Source organism: Benincasa hispida, chromosome 12 (assembly GCF_009727055.1).
Source record: "Benincasa hispida cultivar B227 chromosome 12, ASM972705v1, whole genome shotgun sequence".
NCBI lineage: Eukaryota > Viridiplantae > Streptophyta > Magnoliopsida > Cucurbitales > Cucurbitaceae > Benincasa > Benincasa hispida.
Window position 1 is genome coordinate 46,973,772 of NC_052360.1, and position 18,833 is coordinate 46,992,604.

At 35.2% G+C, this 18,833-nt stretch overlaps 2 protein-coding genes across 2 annotated transcripts; one reads left to right on the forward strand and one right to left on the reverse strand.

Annotated features, from left to right (window-relative positions):
- Positions 1-5,210: 5,210 nt before the first annotated feature.
- LOC120092806 (transcription factor bHLH91-like) lies at positions 5,211-8,697 on the forward strand. The gene is given in 5 exon segments (XM_039051011.1): positions 5,211-5,246; positions 5,602-6,605; positions 7,191-7,385; positions 7,387-7,626; positions 8,507-8,697. Coding segments are annotated over 5 exon segments (1,542 nt in total). The 5' UTR covers positions 5,211-5,242; the 3' UTR covers positions 8,606-8,697.
- A 2,053-nt stretch (positions 8,698-10,750) lies between these two features.
- On the reverse strand, positions 10,751-13,240 carry LOC120092653 (60S ribosomal protein L37a). Its single transcript, XM_039050800.1, has 5 exons — positions 13,125-13,240; positions 12,294-12,333; positions 11,393-11,481; positions 11,194-11,276; positions 10,751-11,117 (listed from the first exon to the last, which is right to left on the reverse strand). Exons 1-5 carry the CDS (start codon positions 13,125-13,127, stop codon positions 11,054-11,056), a joined length of 279 nt encoding a protein of 92 aa, XP_038906728.1. The 5' UTR covers positions 13,128-13,240; the 3' UTR covers positions 10,751-11,053.
- Positions 13,241-18,833: the final 5,593 nt, after the last annotated feature.

The window sequence follows — 18,833 nt, forward strand, 5'->3', positions numbered from 1 at the left end:
CCCTTAAGTGTTGATTGTGGGTCTTGAACAAGGGGCCCCACCCTCTCATTGGCCCAAGAGGGACTCGGTTTTGTTGATTGGATCACAAAACAATTGTTCATTAGGGGATCAGTGGGGACTTAAGGAACAAGAGGTAATTTCGGGGGTAAAAAAGAGATTCGACCCAGCCGTTATTACGAACAACCTGTGAAGGGTTGACTTACTAATCATGGTTATATCAAGTGGACATAATTTATCTACAGTAAGGGGAGTTCAACTATGGGCTTTAGTGAGTGACTCATTAATTAACGAATGGGGGTTAGATCGGTCTAATGAGTTTAGCCGATTAATCTTAGATCGTTGGAGCCCATGATCTGTAGGTCCACAAGGTCTTCCTACTAGCTCGAAAATGGATTAGCTCTAGAGTATTGTGATAAGTTAATTTGAAACGTTCAAATTAGAATCAAACGAAATTGGAGAATATATATTTAAATATGATTGATGTATTTGTGTAAAATTAATTTAATATTGGATATTAAATTAATTAGAATTGTTTAAATTGTTTAAATAATTATTTGTTGATTTTATTAGAAAATTAATTTATGAAATTAATTTGAAAAATTAATAAATTTTGATTTTAGAAATAAAATATGATTTTAAAATAAAAATAGATTTTGGAAATTAAAAATTACACAAAAGGAAAATGAGATTTTCATCTTCATCTTTAAAAGTTGTTCACCATGAAACCCATTATCTTCAACCTTCATTTACTCCAACCATGAGTTGCATCTCATGCAACAAATATCTTTGCATGATAGTCTACAATATATTGAAGTGATTGGAGTGAAGTTGAAGCATGGCAACCGAATGATTTTTTCTGAAAAATTCTTAAAGAAGAAGGTGTTCTTCATTTTTGGGTTGTTGCAGTGAGCTTTCTCCAGGTTCCCTTTGATTCCAGCTTATTTCGAGTCGCACAATTCAATCTAAAGTACCAAGAGAATAATAGGGAAGATCTTGTGGTGGTCTACACAAAGATTTGGAGGAATTTACAACTGAAAATAGAGATTTCAATGGTTCTTCACAGGTATGTCATGAAACCCATTAAACTCTATTTAAGCATATTTTCTTTTCTTCCAAAATTAATGAATTAGAGTGCTTATTCATCCTGTTTGCTTTCGTTGCGTGCTGGTACCTTTCCAACACTTCATAGCCCTTAAGTTGGCTCATATTCATTTAGGAAGTCATGTAGAAAAGCTGTTTTGACATCAAGTTGCTCTAGCTCTAGGTCTTGTTGAGCCACAATGGATAGTAGAAGTCTGATAGATGTTTGCTTGACTACAAGGGAAAAAATCTCATTGTAGTCAACACCTTATCTTTGAGTGAATCCCTTTACAACCAGCCTAGCTTTATATCTAGGTCCTTGTCCATTAAGGATACCTTCTTTGTATTTATATACCCATTTGGATGCAATTGGTTTGCACCATTTAGGTAAAAGAACTAACTCCCAGGTGTCATTCTTTAAAAGAGATTCAACCTCTTCATTCACAGCCTCTATCCACATTCTAGCTTTAGCACAACTCACTGCCTCTTCAAAAGTAGAAGGTTCTAGTTTATTATTTAGACCTGAAGCATTTAAAGCTTGGTTGATGTAATCATCATATCTTAAAGGTGGCACTATAGTTCTTCTTTGCCTATCTCTTGCTAGGCTATAATCCCTTAGGTATGGTTCCTCTTGCTTAGGATCAAAAGCAACCTTTTCTACATCTTCTTCATGATGAGGCAGCTGATCAGTATGTGAATTTGAGCTTGAGGGATCAGAAGTAGGATTTAGAAAGTGATTCACCTCAATTGTATCAGTCTTTCCTTGTGGTGCTGAATCATTTGAATTAGGCTTTTGCATAAATATTCCCGTCTCTCTGAAAATGACATCTCTGCTTGTTACACACTTTTTCTCAGTAGGATGCCACAATCTAAAGTCTTTCACCCCTTCAGTAAATCCCAAAAACATACATTTTATTGCACGAGCTGCTAACTTCCCCTTGTTCTAGTGTACAAAGCCTGTGAAACTAAACACCCTTAGGTTATTTAGGTTAGAAGGATGTTTGGTCCACCTTTCTTATGGAGTAAGCAGATCTAGTGAGGCATAAGGGCATCTGTTGAGAGTATAGACTGTATAGGATACTGCTTCACTCAAAACTTCTCAAGAAAGATAGCATCTGATAAGAGGCTCCTTACTCTTTCCATGATTGTTCTGATTAGTCTCTCTGCCACCCCGTTTTGCTGAGGTGTGTACCTCACAGTCTTGTGTCTAATAATCCCCTGCTGCCTACAAAAAACATTAAACTCTTCTACACATAACTCAAGCCCATTATCGGTCCTTAGACACTTTATTTGATAGTTTATTTGTTTTTCAACCATAACCTTCCAATCTTTGAACTTTTCAAACACCAAATCCTTAGTTTTAAGGAAGAATATCCAACATTTCTTAGAATAATCATCAACAAAGGTTAGGAAATATCTGGCTCCACTTAAGGATTGGAAAGGTGAAGGGCCCCAAAGGTCTGAATGCACATAATCAAGGATGACATTGGTTGTGTGCTGAGCCTTGACAAAACCTGTCGGTTACTTTGCCTATCACACAATGCTCACAGAAGGATAGGCTTTGATGAATTCCTTTAGGCAGAATTCCTTAGTTGGCAAGAACTTGAAGATCTTTGACACTAATGTGAGAAAGTATTTTGTATCAAAGATCTCCTTCAGTAGGCTCTTTAGAAGTCACAACTAGGGTTGAATGAATTTTATGAACTCCTTGAACAACATAGACCCCATTTATTTTGACCCCTCTGAAAATAGGCTTACTATTCTTCAATACTTCACAGTAGCCTTCCTTTCCTCTGTATTCACAGTCGATTGAGTCAAGCATGCCTAATGAAATTAAGTTTCTCTTCAATTTAGGCACATCTCTAACACTTCTTAGTAACTTGACTGTTTCATCTTCTAGCTTAAGTGAGACAGAGCCAATTCCAATCACTGGACATGAGTTATTGTTACCCATGTATACTGAACCTCCATCCAGATCTTTATATGTGCTAAACCAGTCCTTCTGAGGTGTCATATGAAAAAACACCCTGAGTCTAGAACTCAATATAGGTTCTTAGCTGGTCCAACATCAACCCTTTGATTTGATGTAGCTAGGGCATCTGAATAGAAATAAGAGTCCTCCTCGACTGAAGCTTCTCCTGATTGACTTGATTGACCTTTCTGCTGTAATTGTGGTTGTTGTTGTTTGTTCTTCTGTTCATTTTTCCATTTCAAGGTTCTGAAACCCTTGATTAGACACCCCAACATCTTACAATACTTGCATCTAACCTTGGTTTTTTCTTTACCTTCTTCTGTAGAATTGTGCTTGCCTTTTTCTTTGTTGTTTTGTTTAGTTTTTCCTTTAACAAATAAACCCTCAGCACCGGGTTTCTCTTTTTTGTTGATTAAAATCTCCATTTCTCTGATTGTTAGGGCTGAAATGATTATATCGGTCGATACTGAATCTCTTCCATATTTTAAAGTTGTCTTAACATCCTTGTAAGAATCTGGAAGTGAGTTAAGAAGCATAAAAGCTTCATTATCAGCCTCAATCTCTTCACCTTGAGTCTTAAACTCTGTTGTGATTCTTTTAAAGACATCAAGGTTTTCTGTTAATGTCTTTGAGGAGCTCATCTTGAAGGTGAAAAACCTTTCTCTCAAAAAGAGTTTGTTCAACAAGTTCTTTATTTCATACAATTCATTCATCTTAGTCTACATCTTGAAGGCTATTTTTTGATCAATGACCTGTCTTAGTACACTGTCCTATAGGTTTAGAACCAGAGAACATGAGCAATTAGCTTCGTATTCTCCTTTTCTTCTTCTGTTGCAGTGGTAGGTAATTTGGTTGGGTCTTCAAGGACTTTGTGTGCCCTTTGTTACCCCAAAATCACCTTAATCTTGGCTTTCTACAAGCTAAAATCTCCTTTCCCATCAAATTTCTCAATGTCATATCTTGCTACTGCCATCTTTATTTTCTTTAAGATTTTTGAATGCTTCAATATCAACTTTCTTTGGTTCTTGTCTGATCTTGAAGATTTCTTGCAGGCTCTGATACCACTTTGTTGGGCTAATATTGAAACAATGTAAGCTTTTTTAAAGAAAACTAGAGGCCCAAGTAAAGAAAACCAATTGATCTTTAATGAAAAACCAGCTGATTCAAAAACAATGTGCTGAAAGCACAATTCGTGTGAAACAATCTTATGCTCTATATATTAATGACCAAGATTAGAATTTTGCACTTCATTAATCTGAAGTCTTGAATGACTATTCCAAATTATTTCTTTTTGTATCAGAGTGCTCGAGAGAAAATGGAGAGAATTGATGGGGAAATGTTGTCGGATTTGCTTAAGAGAGCTGATAAAGATGAAGATCAAAGACAATACAAGAAGAATGACCGAAGAAAAGAAGAAGAGAAGAAGGAAGACACAATTTTTTTTTAATGTGGTTCGACCTTAATATGCCTACGTCCACGGAGAAGTTGCATTCAAATTTTGGAGATTTTCTTGGAGAACTATAAATGAGTTTAGCTAGTTTTTCTTTTATATTCAGTACATCATTTTTGTATCTAGCTAAATATGAAATTATACAAAAATTTGTTCAAGTACAACGGTTACAATAAACATTGTATAAGTTGATTTCATCATATTTCTTTAACAATATTCACAAGTTTTCTTTTCCAAAACTTTCATAAAATTCACATTATTTCATCTCAAAATAGTCTTAAACATTATATTATTTTATAATTATTTTCTAATTCTTTTTAAAACATCAACCTATGCACAGATCATTTATAACAGACATTTAAATGTTCTGTACTTTATATTTTATAGAAATTGTAATTAAAATGGTAAATTATAATCTAATTAAACCATGATGAAAGTTTCATTAACTAATTATATCAACTTCCATAAATTTCCATAGTTTTTTCTAAAATTTTCATCTATATCAATATTTGCGTAAAATCAGATTTCGATATTTCTTTCAACATTTGAGTTTTATAATTTTTCCAAAATTTAATACCACGGAAGGTGTAATTTTGTTAAAAAAAAAAAAGAAGTAATGGCATAAAGGTAATTAAGGTGAAAAAAGGGAGGGGAAAATAGAAAGAAAAGAGGGAAGAGAGTTAGAGTTAGAGTAAGAGGACAGATCACGCAGCTATGTATCAGAAAAGAATACGGAGATTATGAGTGGGCCCCACACCCTTACTCCCTTTCTCTCTAACAAACTCTTCTCTTTCAACTTTCTAACTCTCAAAAGTTTCAATCAACTTCTTCTTTATATATAAACTTCATTTCTTCTTTCCTCCTAATCTTTCCTTTCAAATTCAAGTTCCTTCTGAGATTTTTGGGATTATTGTTTATGTAATTAACGATCAACCGATGTGAATTTCGAAGATCTCCATACCCTTTTTCTCATTTTGCTTCACAGATAAAATGTTGTGGGAATCATTGGGTTTTCTTTCTACTTTCCTTTTTCTTTTTTCTTTTCTGACATGTTTCTTTGTTTCTTTGTTTGCTTGCTTCTTATTAATGGCGGAAGCAGAGTTTTCGTACGAAAATATGTATGAAGAAACTGGGTGCTCTGATCCCAATTCCATGTCAGCTGAACCTACACCGGATGCTTCAGAAAATGGGTTTCCTCAAACCATGGCGCATATTGCTTCTTTGCCTTCTTTTCCTCCGCCCCTCATTCCCGGTGCTCCCCAAGAAACCACCCATGGCCATTTTCACGACAATGATCTCAATCTTTCCATGGACGAGGTCTCTTATCATCACCACCGTACCAGCGGTGGTGACGCTATGGAACTTGAGTTTCAACAGGCAGCGGCAGCTGCGGTGGGAGCGTTTGATAACACCCATAATTTTGGTCAAGAAGTTACTTCTGATTCGAATCGGATGGTGTGTCTCGATCAATCCAATTGGGTTGGAACTCAAATTCAGGAAATGGGGTTTAATCACCACCATCAGATTCAATCTCAAGATCATCAGCATCAGCAGCACCACTTTTCTGATTCCGCCATGGCCACTGCCTACACTCAAGCTCCAGACCTCTTGAATTTCTTAAACATGCCGGCCGCTGCCAGATGCTCCAACAAGTCTTCCATCTCCTTCTCCAATCTCCACACCTCCGCCATGGGAGGGTATCTTGGAGACCTTCCCGCCGGAGACGGTGGCACCTCATCATCGACTTCGCTTTCAATACTCTACGATCCTCTGTTTCACTTGAATCTTCCACCGCAGCCGCCGCTGTTCAAGGAACTGTTTCACTCTCTTCCTCATGGATATGGCTTACCGGCGGCGAGTTCCAGAGTCCGAGGAGGGAGTTTGTTCCCGGAAGGGGAGATAATGGAGAGAGAAGGAACTGCCGGAGTTTATGAAGACGGCGATGGAAGCGGTGTTTTGGAGTTCAGTAGAGATATGGCGGATTGTATTGGGAAAGGACGAGATGGGAAAATGACTAAACATTATGCCACTGAACGCCATAGAAGAGTTCAATTGAATGACAAATATGTAGCTCTCAGAAGTTTGATTCCTATTCCTACTAAGGTTTTCTTCTCCATTTTCTTTCATTATACCGCCATTTTTTGACTGAATCAAAGCTTTATTATGATTATTATTTCTTTTTTTTTTTTTTTTGTCTCTCTGTTTGGTCTTTTTCCTTTGATCTTGATTATGGGTTCACTTGTTTTTGGACTTTAATTTGATTTCTGGCCTGTGAATCAAGCTCTGTCTCTCTGAATAATCTGCCATTTATTGTCACTATCCTTTGATCTTGAACAACAAACTAAACTGATTATTTCAGTATACTCCTTTTGAACTTTAATTAGCTTGAGATCGGTGTTCTCGCGAGGCGTTTTGGGAATTCTCTGATACGCAACAACAGTCTAGACTGAAAGATTAGATTCACCATTTTTAATGAAACTTTCCTTTCGTGGTATTGCCCAAATCAAGCTATCTCTCTCTCTCTAACCACCATTTTTTGTTTTTGTTCAATCTTAAACACAAATTGAACTAAAAACAGATAGTTCAAAACTTCAATTCACTTCTGGGTATTACCAATTTTAATCAGGCTTCTCTGATTTTGTTTGTTCTGATTCCATTTTGATGACAAACAACAAATTATTAAACCAGACTGATAGAGCAATCAATTGTGGGAGACGCATAAATTACATCCAAGAGCTTCTAAGAGAAGTGAAAGAACTGAAACAACTGGTGGAGAAGAAGAGATGCAGCAGAGAGAGGAGCAAAAGAGGTACGGACGGGGAGGAATTAGAGGGCGGCGGCGCGTGGGATGTTGAAAGCTCAAATGCAAAAGCAGGTGGTGTTAGTGGGAGACGGCGTAGAAGATCAAAGCTACAATTTGAGAAGCTCATGGCTGCAGAGAAAGACCAAAGATACTGAAGTTGATGTGAGAATTGTTGATGATGAAGTTACTATAAAGCTTGTGCAGCGTAAACTCAACTGCTTGTTGCTTGTCTCTAGATTGCTTGATGATCTTCAGCTTGATCTTCACCATGTCGCCGGTGGTCATATCGGCGATTACTACAGCTTCTTGTTCAATACCAAGGTAATTCCACCTCCCAAATTATATATATATCTTGATTTAAATTCTACTTTTTGGTCTATATACTTTGTTGTTTTTTTTTTTCTTAATTTTGATGCTTAAAGTTTCCGCTCTAAAAAATCTTGATCTTTCTACTTTTAAAAAGTGGTTATTTTAGTCTCTTAATTTTCATTTTGTTTCATCAAAATGGTTACTATTTTTAAGTTGAACAAAAATGAACCAAAATTGAAATATAAAAAGAACAAAATGAACATTTTGAAAATATAATAACCAAAATGACCTAAAGACAAAGGTAGAAGAACTAATAGAATATTTAAACTTATATACTTTTAAAAAATCTTGTGATATTTCATAAATGTTTCGAAGCTAACTGCTAGATCCATTTTAAATTCTACACTAAGTAGAGTTTTGAAGCTTTTATAAAAGGTTGTTATAAAGTCGTAAAGAATATGTTTTAAGCAAATGACAAACTCTATTATTATTATCCTTTTTTTTTTTAAGATAGGGATGAAAACCAGTTTTTTTTTTTTTTTTTTAAACAAAAGTCATGCAACTTTTCTTTAAATGAAATTCAAAAATAAAATAACTAAAAATTGGGCAAAGTGAACTTAGTTCAACTAACATAAAGTAGGTGTTTAATAGTTCAACAATTTGGAGGTATGAGATTTCAAATACTTACATCTTGATCGATAGTTCATACTTTATGTTAGTTGAATTATATTCATATATGCACATAAAATATGTGTTAAACCAATACATCTGTAGTTAAGAAAAACTGAGATAAAACTTAGTTGGTATAATTGATTTTAAACATTAATTAATCATATAAAATAATATTCCTTGATGATGATAAATGATAGTGAATGTGTTTGGAAATGATTAGATATATGAAGGTTCATCAATGTATGCAAGTGCCATAGCCAACAAGGTTATGGAGGCAGTGGACAGACAATACAACAACAACACATCCAATACCTATTAATTTGTTAGTGTTTTTTTTTTTTGTTTGTGATTAGAGATAATTTACTATGACAGCTAAACCATACCCTAAACCCTAAATGTTCTCTAATTTCTAATTTTAGTTTCTATTACTATTAACATAGTTGTTTCTCCATTATCTTACATGCAAAATTCTTCGTTTCTCATCTCGTACTTCTAACAAAAACCTCTCTTTATTTCAACTTTAACAACAATAATTGAATTGTAGTGAGCCATACTCTTTTTCCTTCCCTTACTATTACATATAATACACAATCTATGTCTTATCTTTGGCTCGTGAAATAACTTTCGATAGAATTTTGATGAAATAGTGTGATTTTACAATCATTGGTTTACAAAGGAATAAGTTAAAAAAATGCATTTTTGGTTAAGTGATTTGGTTGAACATATTAAAATTTGAAAAAAAAAAAAAAAAACAAAAACAAAACAAAACAAAGACAAGGAGACAACTAATGTTGTTTGAGCTCTTCAAAATATGCAATTCATTTAATCAATCCACAGAATGATGGTCGAAATAATAAGAGTTAAAAAGATTGACATTGTAAAATATTTTAAAAGATCAATAGTTGATTGTCCATCTCCATGCATCTTCTCTTCTTCTAATTACACAAGGAAAAAAAAACACTAAACGAGCATAATGTAAAAATATTTGTCATGTGACAACTTGTGATTAGACGCTTGAATGAGTTGCACAATTATTGGTGCAGACTAGAATTTTCCCAAAGTATTCTTCTTTTTAAACATATACTCTATTGATAAGTCAGTAATGTATTGATTTATGTACTATTTAACATCGACATTCGATCAATCCAATTTTACTCGTGATGTAATAGTAATATAGATATTTATTCTACTTTAGTTCATAAACTTATGTATATGTTCCTGTTTTAAATAAAAGTATTAGTAATTAGAAATGAAAGGAAAGTAAAATTAGTAAAGGAGAGACTGAATTAGGAAGGAAAAGAAGAGAGAGATCCGGAAGTAATAATAATATATTAAAAGGAAACATAAGAAGACGTTAGAGACAATATCTCGTCCTATTGGGTATTCATCTATGATAAATATTTTGATTCGAGCTGAATTCACCAATCTAGTTGTCCAATTAAAAATCAGCAAAATTATTATTTTATTATCATGTGATAAATGAAGGAGGAGATAGGTGTAGCCAAGACCACACTTAATCATTGTTTTTCTCCGTATATTTTCCTTTTCCCTTTTCTACGTATAAAGTTGTTCGCTTGTACTTAAGGGTTCAACCATAAATTTTCAAGTTTATATCTATTTACTCTGTTAATATAAATTTAAATTCTATATCTAATGAAATTTAAAACATTCAATTTTATAATAGATTAGTGAGTTTTAAAAATTACTAAAAATTAAAGATCTAATTGACAATTTTTAGTACAATAATTATGGTGCATTGAACTAAACTCACCTTGACAGAACCAATTAATACAAAATTGAAAGTTGAAAGATTTATCACACTTTTAGCCAATTCTAACACAAATTTCAACTAAATTTATAATTTAACCTACTTTCCAAAGGTTCAAGAGATAATTGTAAGTTTGACCAAAATTAAAATGGAGTCTATTATTTCTAAAACTTGAATTTTTTTTTTTTTACTTATTTCATAGTCAGTTAAAATGATCAGGACACTCTCAACTAGTGAAAGAAAATGGAGTGAGAAGCCAAAATATTCAAACTCAAAAGAAGCAAAGCACCTAAACTCAAAGTAGTCAACGTGTACAATGATAGATTTAAACACGCCCTATGCTGAACTCAATAAGAAACGGTTCATTTTTAGAAAATACATCAAATACATTCCAAAACTTCCAATCAACAATTGTGCCCACTAGCTACTTCTAAAATTGCCCCTCCATATCCATTTTCAGACTTGTTAATGACCCCTATTAAAAGTAAAATATGTTCATTTTTCTCCAAAAGAAATAAAAGCAAAAGGTGGTTCATTATACAAATGATGTCAATGAAGCCAGGTTTCATAAGAACAAAAATGTATCACAATCAAACCTTGGTTAATCCTTCTATTTTCAATCGATTCAATTTCTAACAAAGATTTTGAAGTTCAAAACCAAATAACTGTGCCCCTAAATCAAAACGACCTAAGATGTGACTGGAGGGCTTTGCAGCAAGGAATAAATTATCATGACAATATTTCATATCATAAACAACAATAACCAACTAAACTTCTATAATATAGCTAACTAATAGCTTATACTAAACTAAAATACAAATTCCAGAATAAATATCCCACATTCATTATCGTCAAAAGTAGATTCAACAAACTGATTAATTTCTGAACTTCCGTTTGAGAAGATTCAAATTCAGCAAAAATATATGGAAACTAAAGACAACTCGAGAACCTCAACGAATTACTCCCTGCAAAGATAGAACGATAAATCTGGAAGTTAATTTAGCTCTCTGTCTGCTCCCTCAACCTTCTAATGGTACTCCTCACAGTGACGGCACTAGCAGTACTGTCATTTACAAGCATAATTAGAAACATTGAAAATGTTAATTGAAAAAATCGAGAGAGCAATTAAGAATCCTTACTTCAACGTGTAAGCACCTCCTGCTTTCACTTTGCCGCAATCTTTGCAACCCCATATTCCAACAGCCTTTCTCTTCACAGCATACTGTGAAAGGATACACGAAAGTTACAATAATTCAGATTCACGGCTTCAAATCAACCTCAGGTCATTAAAACAGCAAGGACCCCATCACATAGAGAGCATTCTAAACAATGTTGTACCTTTCCACAAAACTCGCAGAAGTACTTGCTGTGCTGACTTACTTCCATCTTCTTAATTTGCTTCCTCAAACTAGCACCATAACGAGTGCCTATAATCAAGAAAGCAATTTAACATGCTTACTGTATGACAAGATAAAAGAGCAAGAGACAGGAGCCAGTTTTCACAGAAAAAGATCGGTCTTCTTTTTTTGTTAATTTTTTTTTTAAAAAAAAAAAAAAAAAAACTTCAACATTGCCATTTCTTTCAAAAATTACCCTCATTCATTCAAAAGTTCTAATATTACCCTTAATTTTTCATTTCAAAACTACCTTCAACCTTGTAGTAAAAATGCTTAAGAAGTTTGGATAAAAACCGGGTCCTGAAACAGTGTGGCAGTGACCTAGGACTGAAATTTCCATATCAGCTCTTCCACCTAAAATTCAAACACTTGGATCGTTTTGATGACCTAAGTTCCTAGTTAAAGAAGTAACGGGGGCTTTGGTAAAGAAAGAGAAAGTAGCACAGAAAAATAAAATGCTTGAAAATAAAAGTGCAAGAAATTAAAAAGAAAAAAGAAAAAAGAAAAAAAAAATAAGGACAACAAATGTAAAAAGCTATGGCCTAGGAGTTCGTATTAATCCAATTGTTTGAAGGGTAGTAGTTTTAAAACATTTATGAACTGTCGATGATAATATAAAAACTTCAGGAAAATGAAGGGTATTATTAAAACAATGGGCGAAGTTTATGAGTACTTTTTATAATTGAGCTTTTTTATGAGTGGGGGATTATCAACTAGCAAACACCAGAATATTCTCCTCTATCAAGGTCTTCAACCAAATTCCAAAGACTTATACAAATTCACTCATCCAACATTTTTCCTTTGAATCTTATCTTAGGAACAAGAACGATAGTAGCACATACCATACTTGCCAACGATGCCAGCCTTCTTGGTTCTCTTTGTCTACATAACATCATAAAAGGTAGAAAGGTCACACATCAAACCATCATGAAGAAAAAATGAGTTAAAGACATATCAAATACGAATGAATAAACAATCACATAAACTTTGGTCGACAACTTGTTTAGCTAGACAATGTAAACAATACAAACTCGGGCATCTGGTTCATAAGGAGGATGAGTGAACGCCTTACAGATAAATTCTAGATTCAGCATATTTATTCATCTTCCCTAACAACCAGCAATGATTAAATGAATTGAAAAGATTGTTGCCATTAGTCTAAATTTAATTAGAACGTAAAAAGTATATAAATAAAATCAAAATGTAGAACAGCATTGATCTTGTTAGATTTACAACAGAACTTGTATAAGCCTGCTAGTGTTATACTTATATATCAAATAACTAAGTTAGTATACATTACGTAAAACCAATATCTTACAAGCTTAACCTTCGCATTTCATATCCTGAACATCACTATATTGCCGGAATCTAAATAAGGGTATTGCATTTCTTAAAAAAACGAAAAGTATCGCGCTAAATCAAAAGGTCAATTAACCACGTTCATGAAATCTTACATTAATCTAATCCCTTCAAATTTCCCTGTTAACAGATAAAGCAACAATAACTTGATCGCTAACAAGAAACTACCATGGTCAGAAGTCCAAGGGGATGATTACGAAATGCTTAATCAAATTCGACTTTTGAATATACAAAATAATCTCGAAGGATTCCCTAATTCTAAATTTGAAGAACAAACTAAAATCGATATGTGAGCAACAGGCGGATGGGATTACCATTTTGGCGAATTAGAGGGAGATAGCAGAAACCCTAGAAATCTTCAACACTTTCGTGCGCGGCTGAACAAAAGCTATGGTGGTTTATTGGTTTTATACGTGGGGCAAATGGAACCTAGAAATTGTAATTCGACTGGGTTTCCGGCTGCGATGAGAAAGCCCAATAGGCCCATATTTGTTTTTATTTAACAAATGGGTTTCTCTGTAGAAGGGCTAAAGTAAGTTCCTATATTTCAATTATGTCTGGTTCTGTTTTTTTAAGGTCTAAATAAACTTCTTTATTACATAAAAATTAAAGTTTAATTACTTTTTAGTCCCTATTCTACAATTAATTACGAATTTTTAGAAGAAAGAAAAAGGAATTGAAGGGTTTTTTTTTATTGAAAACTCAAAGATTTCCTTAATTCATGCACAAAATTAATTTAATCCTTTTTTTTTCAAAACAATCACTTCCTCCTTTAGCATTTCACACCTCTCACACGCCACACTCTCTATCCATCTCTCTCGCCCTCTTCCCCTTTCTTTCTCTATCTCTTCCACACGATTTCACACCCCTCTGCCGCTCTTGTTTGTCATTGTCACGGTTCGCCCGTCGGAACCGGTCTCCGGTCCACTATCGTCCACAGCAGTGCGCCATTTGTCCTTGTTCATCAGTCGTTCATTCGTCTGAATCGATTGCGCGTTGTTCGTCCTCATTCATCAACCGTTTTCAATCATCGACGACTTCTACATGCCACTGACCATTGATCGCCCGAGGTAAGTCGCCTGTTGTAATTTTGTTGTTTCTCTCTCCTGTTTACAATTCACCTCCCTCTGTTCGTATCGCCATACCAAGATCGAGCCACCCATTCCGATCTGAGGATATCTGACACCGCCCAGTCAAATTCGTGGAGAACCAGCATCCACCAATCTAGATTCATGGAGATTTGATGCCCCTAGTCCAAATCCCTAGAGATCCGACACCCTCCAGTCTATATCCGTGGATATCTAGTGCCCTAGTCTCGATTCAACATCCCCTTTGATATGTATTCAAAACTATTACTAAAGTATTATCATTTATGATAGAATTTAGATTTATAATTGTGAATGTGTGATTTCAACCTATATGTTCTGCAATAGATGGTTTATTTTGAAAATGGTGTATTAATATATGTTATATACTATGATATATCGTATATGTTATAGGTAAAATTCAGCCTACTCAGTGGGACCGATAAGGTATAAGCTCAATAGGAGTTCAGATGAGCCTCAGAGAGAGCTCAATAAAAGCACCTATGGGGAAGAGCTTGAAGAGCTCAGTGGGACCCATGAGGTAAGCTCAGAGGAGCCTAGGAGAGAGCTTCAAATGAGCTCAGATGAGCCTAGGAGAGAGATTAAGAGGAGCTCATGTGAACCTAGGAGAGAACTCAAGAGAAGCCCACATGGGGGAGAGCTCGAAGAGCTCAGTGAGACCCATGAGGTAAGCTTAAATAAGCCTAGGAGAGAGCTTAAGAGAAGCTCAAAGGAGCTTAAGAGAAGCTCAGATGAAGCTAGGAGATAGCCTAAAAGGAGCTTAGATAAGCCTAGAAGAGAGTCTAAGAGAGCTTAGGAGCCTAGGAAAGAGCTCAAGAAGAGCTCAGATGAGCCTATGAGAGAGCTCAAGAGGAGCTCAGAGGAGCTAAGGAGAGTGACTAAAAGCTTATGAGCCAAGAAGAGAACTTTAAAAGCTTAGGAAGAGCTCATATGAGTTTAGGAGAGAGCTCAATAGGAACTCAGAAGAGCCTAAGCATGAGTAGCTTAGGAGAGTTTGAGCCTAGCCATGAGTAGCTTAGGAGAACTTGAGCCTAGAGAAGCCTAGGAGATCTTGAACCTCGAGAAGCCTAGGCTAGGTACAAGGAGCTTAGGAAGGCTTGAGTACTAAAGGAGCTAAGTGAACCCATGGGGAGCAGCTTAGAAGACCGCCCATGGAGAGACCCTAGTGATCTCACGAACAAAGGGGGTCAAGCTAAGAAATGAGCTCGAGCTAAGAGAAAAATATTGCTCATCTTGTAGAATACGGAGCTACTCTCCCTTAAGAAATACAAAGTCACCATTGGCGTAATTTTCGGTATCAACAATTGGCGTCGTCGTGGGGAGAGAAATAGCAAAATATTTTGGCCCTACGATTACATCTTGTATTTGAACCATAAGCAACAACATGAATAGAGATAATCTCCCAACTTATGGGGATGATTCGAACTATGAACGTCACCCAAGGCGGCAGCCCACACGTGTTCTAAAAACTCAAGGGGGTAAGACCCATCAGCTTGTGAATGAGCTTGTTGATGTGTACGCGGCTTTAGTTGCCAAAGTTGATGGCTTAGATCAAAACCTGAACTAGATCATGGAGATTTTCAAATGCCCAAACCCAATCATTGAGGCCACCAGGTAGAATACGGTTGAAGGATCTCAATTTAAAGAGATCCTTGAGAGAAAGCAGATCGTCCAAATTCCATTTTGATTGAAAACACAAATTTACAGTAAAACATACAGATTATGCATTCTAAGGAAAAATTACAGCATGCTTTTATAAAGAAAAAGAGTTCAGGAGATTATACCTTTGAAGAATGTTTCTTCACGTAAACCCCTCGAACTATCACGAACCTCAAACTTAGCAACCTTGAAGACTTTCTTCAAGAACTCTCGAACAAAAAATGAAGACGCAAACTTATATTATATGGATATAATATATCTGCAGTGAGGGGAGTGCACTATGAGCTTTAGTGGAATGACCCATTAGTTGATGAATGGGGATTAATCTGGTCTAATAAGTTTAGCTAATTAATCTCGGATCGTTAGAGCCCATGATCTGTAGGTCCGCGAGGTCCCCCTATTAGCTCGTAACGGACTAGCTCTAGAATATCATGATAAATTAATTTGAATCATTCAAATTAGAATTAAGGAAATTAGTAATTATATGAGATATAATTATATGTTTAATTTGAGAATTAAATGGACTAGGAGAATTTATATATTTAAATATGATTTAAATATATAAAGATGGATATGTGTTAAAATTAATTTAATATTTGATATTAACTTAATTAAGTTTTATTTAATAATTAATTTATGAAATTAATTAAAATTTTCATTTTTTAAAATCAAAATAGATTTTTTAAAATCAAAATTTGATTTTATGATAAAATTAAAAAGGGGGAAAAAGCAAAATACAAATGGAAAACGTTGATTTTCCATTATCCATCTCTTCACTAGCTCACACAAGAATGCATTCACTTTGCCTTGTCTTCTCCAAGCATGAGTTACAACTCATACAACTCTCTCCTTTGCAGGTTGATCTGCAATATAATAAAGAGATTGGAGTGAAAATCGGGCATGCAATATATAGAGAATTTTAGAGAAAATTCAGGTTGAAGAAAGGGTTCTTCAACAAGATTATTGCAGTGAGCATTTCTCTTTCATCCCTTGATTCAAGCTTGTTTTGAGTCCCACAACTCAGTCTAGAATACCAAGAGAATAGTAGAGAAGATCTTGAGGTGGTCTGCAACAAGATTTGGAGAAGATAGCAGCTGAAAAAGGAGCTTTGAAGAAGTTATACAAGAGATATGTCTTGAAACTCACTTGTTTTCTACAAGAGCATGCTTTATATTTTGCCAAAATTAGTGAATTAGAGTGCTTAAATGATCCTTGTACTTCCGCTGTTGCTGATACAATTCTACAATTGGTATCAGAGTAACAAATAAGCATTCAATTAGGTTTATTTTTGGTTTGGTAGGTGTTTTATATGAGAGATATGAAACTGATGCACTAATATGGTTTTATGAGTTTTGGTTTTTTCTCTTTAATTTCTCATTCAAATTTGTAGTTGGCTTTGTTTGATGAGATTTTATGTGTTATTAAGAGTCTATAATTTATTTGGAGTCATTAGAGTTGAAATTAAGATGTAATTGAAGAAACAAGTGAAGAGGCCGAGCTGCTGTTCCAGTTTTTTCAGCTTCTACTCAAAATCGTTGTTGAGGTTTTAGTTGCTAAGCGATCGTCTAGTTCCAGACGCTACATGATGTGAAGAAAATCTAGACGATCGTATAGCAATGGGCACTGGTCGTTGTGATGTTGAACGTTAGACAATCGTGTATCTATAGGAGTTAAATGATGTGTTCAATTTGTTATACGATAACACTAAGCGATCGTTTAGCTTTGGCATGGGAACTAAGCGATACGTTGAATTTACTATATGATGGTACTACACGATCGTTTAGCTACGATGCGCGCTAAGTGATCGTATAGATGAAGTGCTAAGTGATGCATTGAAATTTCTATGCGATGGAACTAAACGATCGCTTACCTACGATGTCGAACGATGCGATGATGTTCTATACGATGGAGCTAAGTGATTGTTTAGCTGCAGTAGATACTAAACGATGACAAAAAGCGCTAGACGATGGTGTTAAGCGATCGTTTAGTTCTATACGATAGAGTTAAACAATAGCTAAACTATAGCTAGGTGATGGAGTTGAGCGATTGTATAGTTCTATACGATAGAGCTAAGCGATCATTTAGCTTCGACAGACATTAAGCGATCGTGTAGTTCTATGCGATAGAGCTAAACGATCGTTTAGTTAAGGCAAACACTAAGTGATCGTGTACCCTTTCACAACACAAGGTGATGGAGCTAGACGATTGCCTTCCGCACTACACAATCAGACGAATCCCTAAAATAGTAGACTTGTTGAGTCGGCGATCTGGCCATTCTCACCCATACAAATCAAAGGACCGCCCTGATAGGCAGGAATTCACAACTCACTTAGGATTAAGGTCATGTTACCTATGGTCCTCCTGGTGAAATGAAAGTCTTTATTATGAACTGTGTTATATAATAAGACTAAGCATTTCGTGGTCCAGTCTAATACAAACCTTTTTATATAGAATATCCCCGCTCGCATATCTAATACATGAATTATCGGGATTAGATCATTTGTAGTACTTTACAATATTTGTAACAACTACAAAACAGGTCATACTCGTAGTGTCACCAGGATAAGGTATCTAGCCTTATCCATATACTACAGATCATTTAGGTTATCACTTAAACATGATTCACCTATATGTCTCCACATACATGTTCAAGTTACAATGATAACCTTGGATATTAGTTTATTGGTTTGTGGTTAATGCAACTAAAATATCACATATTTTATATACAAAGTGAATAAAAATATCATATATTATTAATCACATAAGAGTTTGTTCATACAAGGTTTACAAACTATAGGACCCTACGATATTTAGGGCATTAACCCCAACAACGGTGGACCCATCTAAGGAAAACAAGTGTGATGGAACACCAAAGCACAATCTATTGGGTTAGAACACCACTCTAGTTGTCCAAGACCCGGTCAAGGGTAAAGGTCCTGCTATTGAAAGGGTGGGTGAATCCAAGATTCCTGGACCAAAGGCATCAGAAAAGCTTATATTGGGAGGGAACGAAAGGTGAGCGAACAATCCAGACTTGAGGAGGCATCTACCTATCGATCACCATTCTTAAACTCCTACTGTTCGAAATTATGCTCCAGCGAAGAGTCAACCCATAAGATTTTACACACACTAGAGGCAATCAACAGTTCGGAGGTGTGGAGGGACAAAAGCTCAAAGGATGGAACGAACGGAAAATTTTGACCTGGGTACAGACTTACGGGATCTCATCAACCAAAGGCGAATGAAGCAAACTGAGGA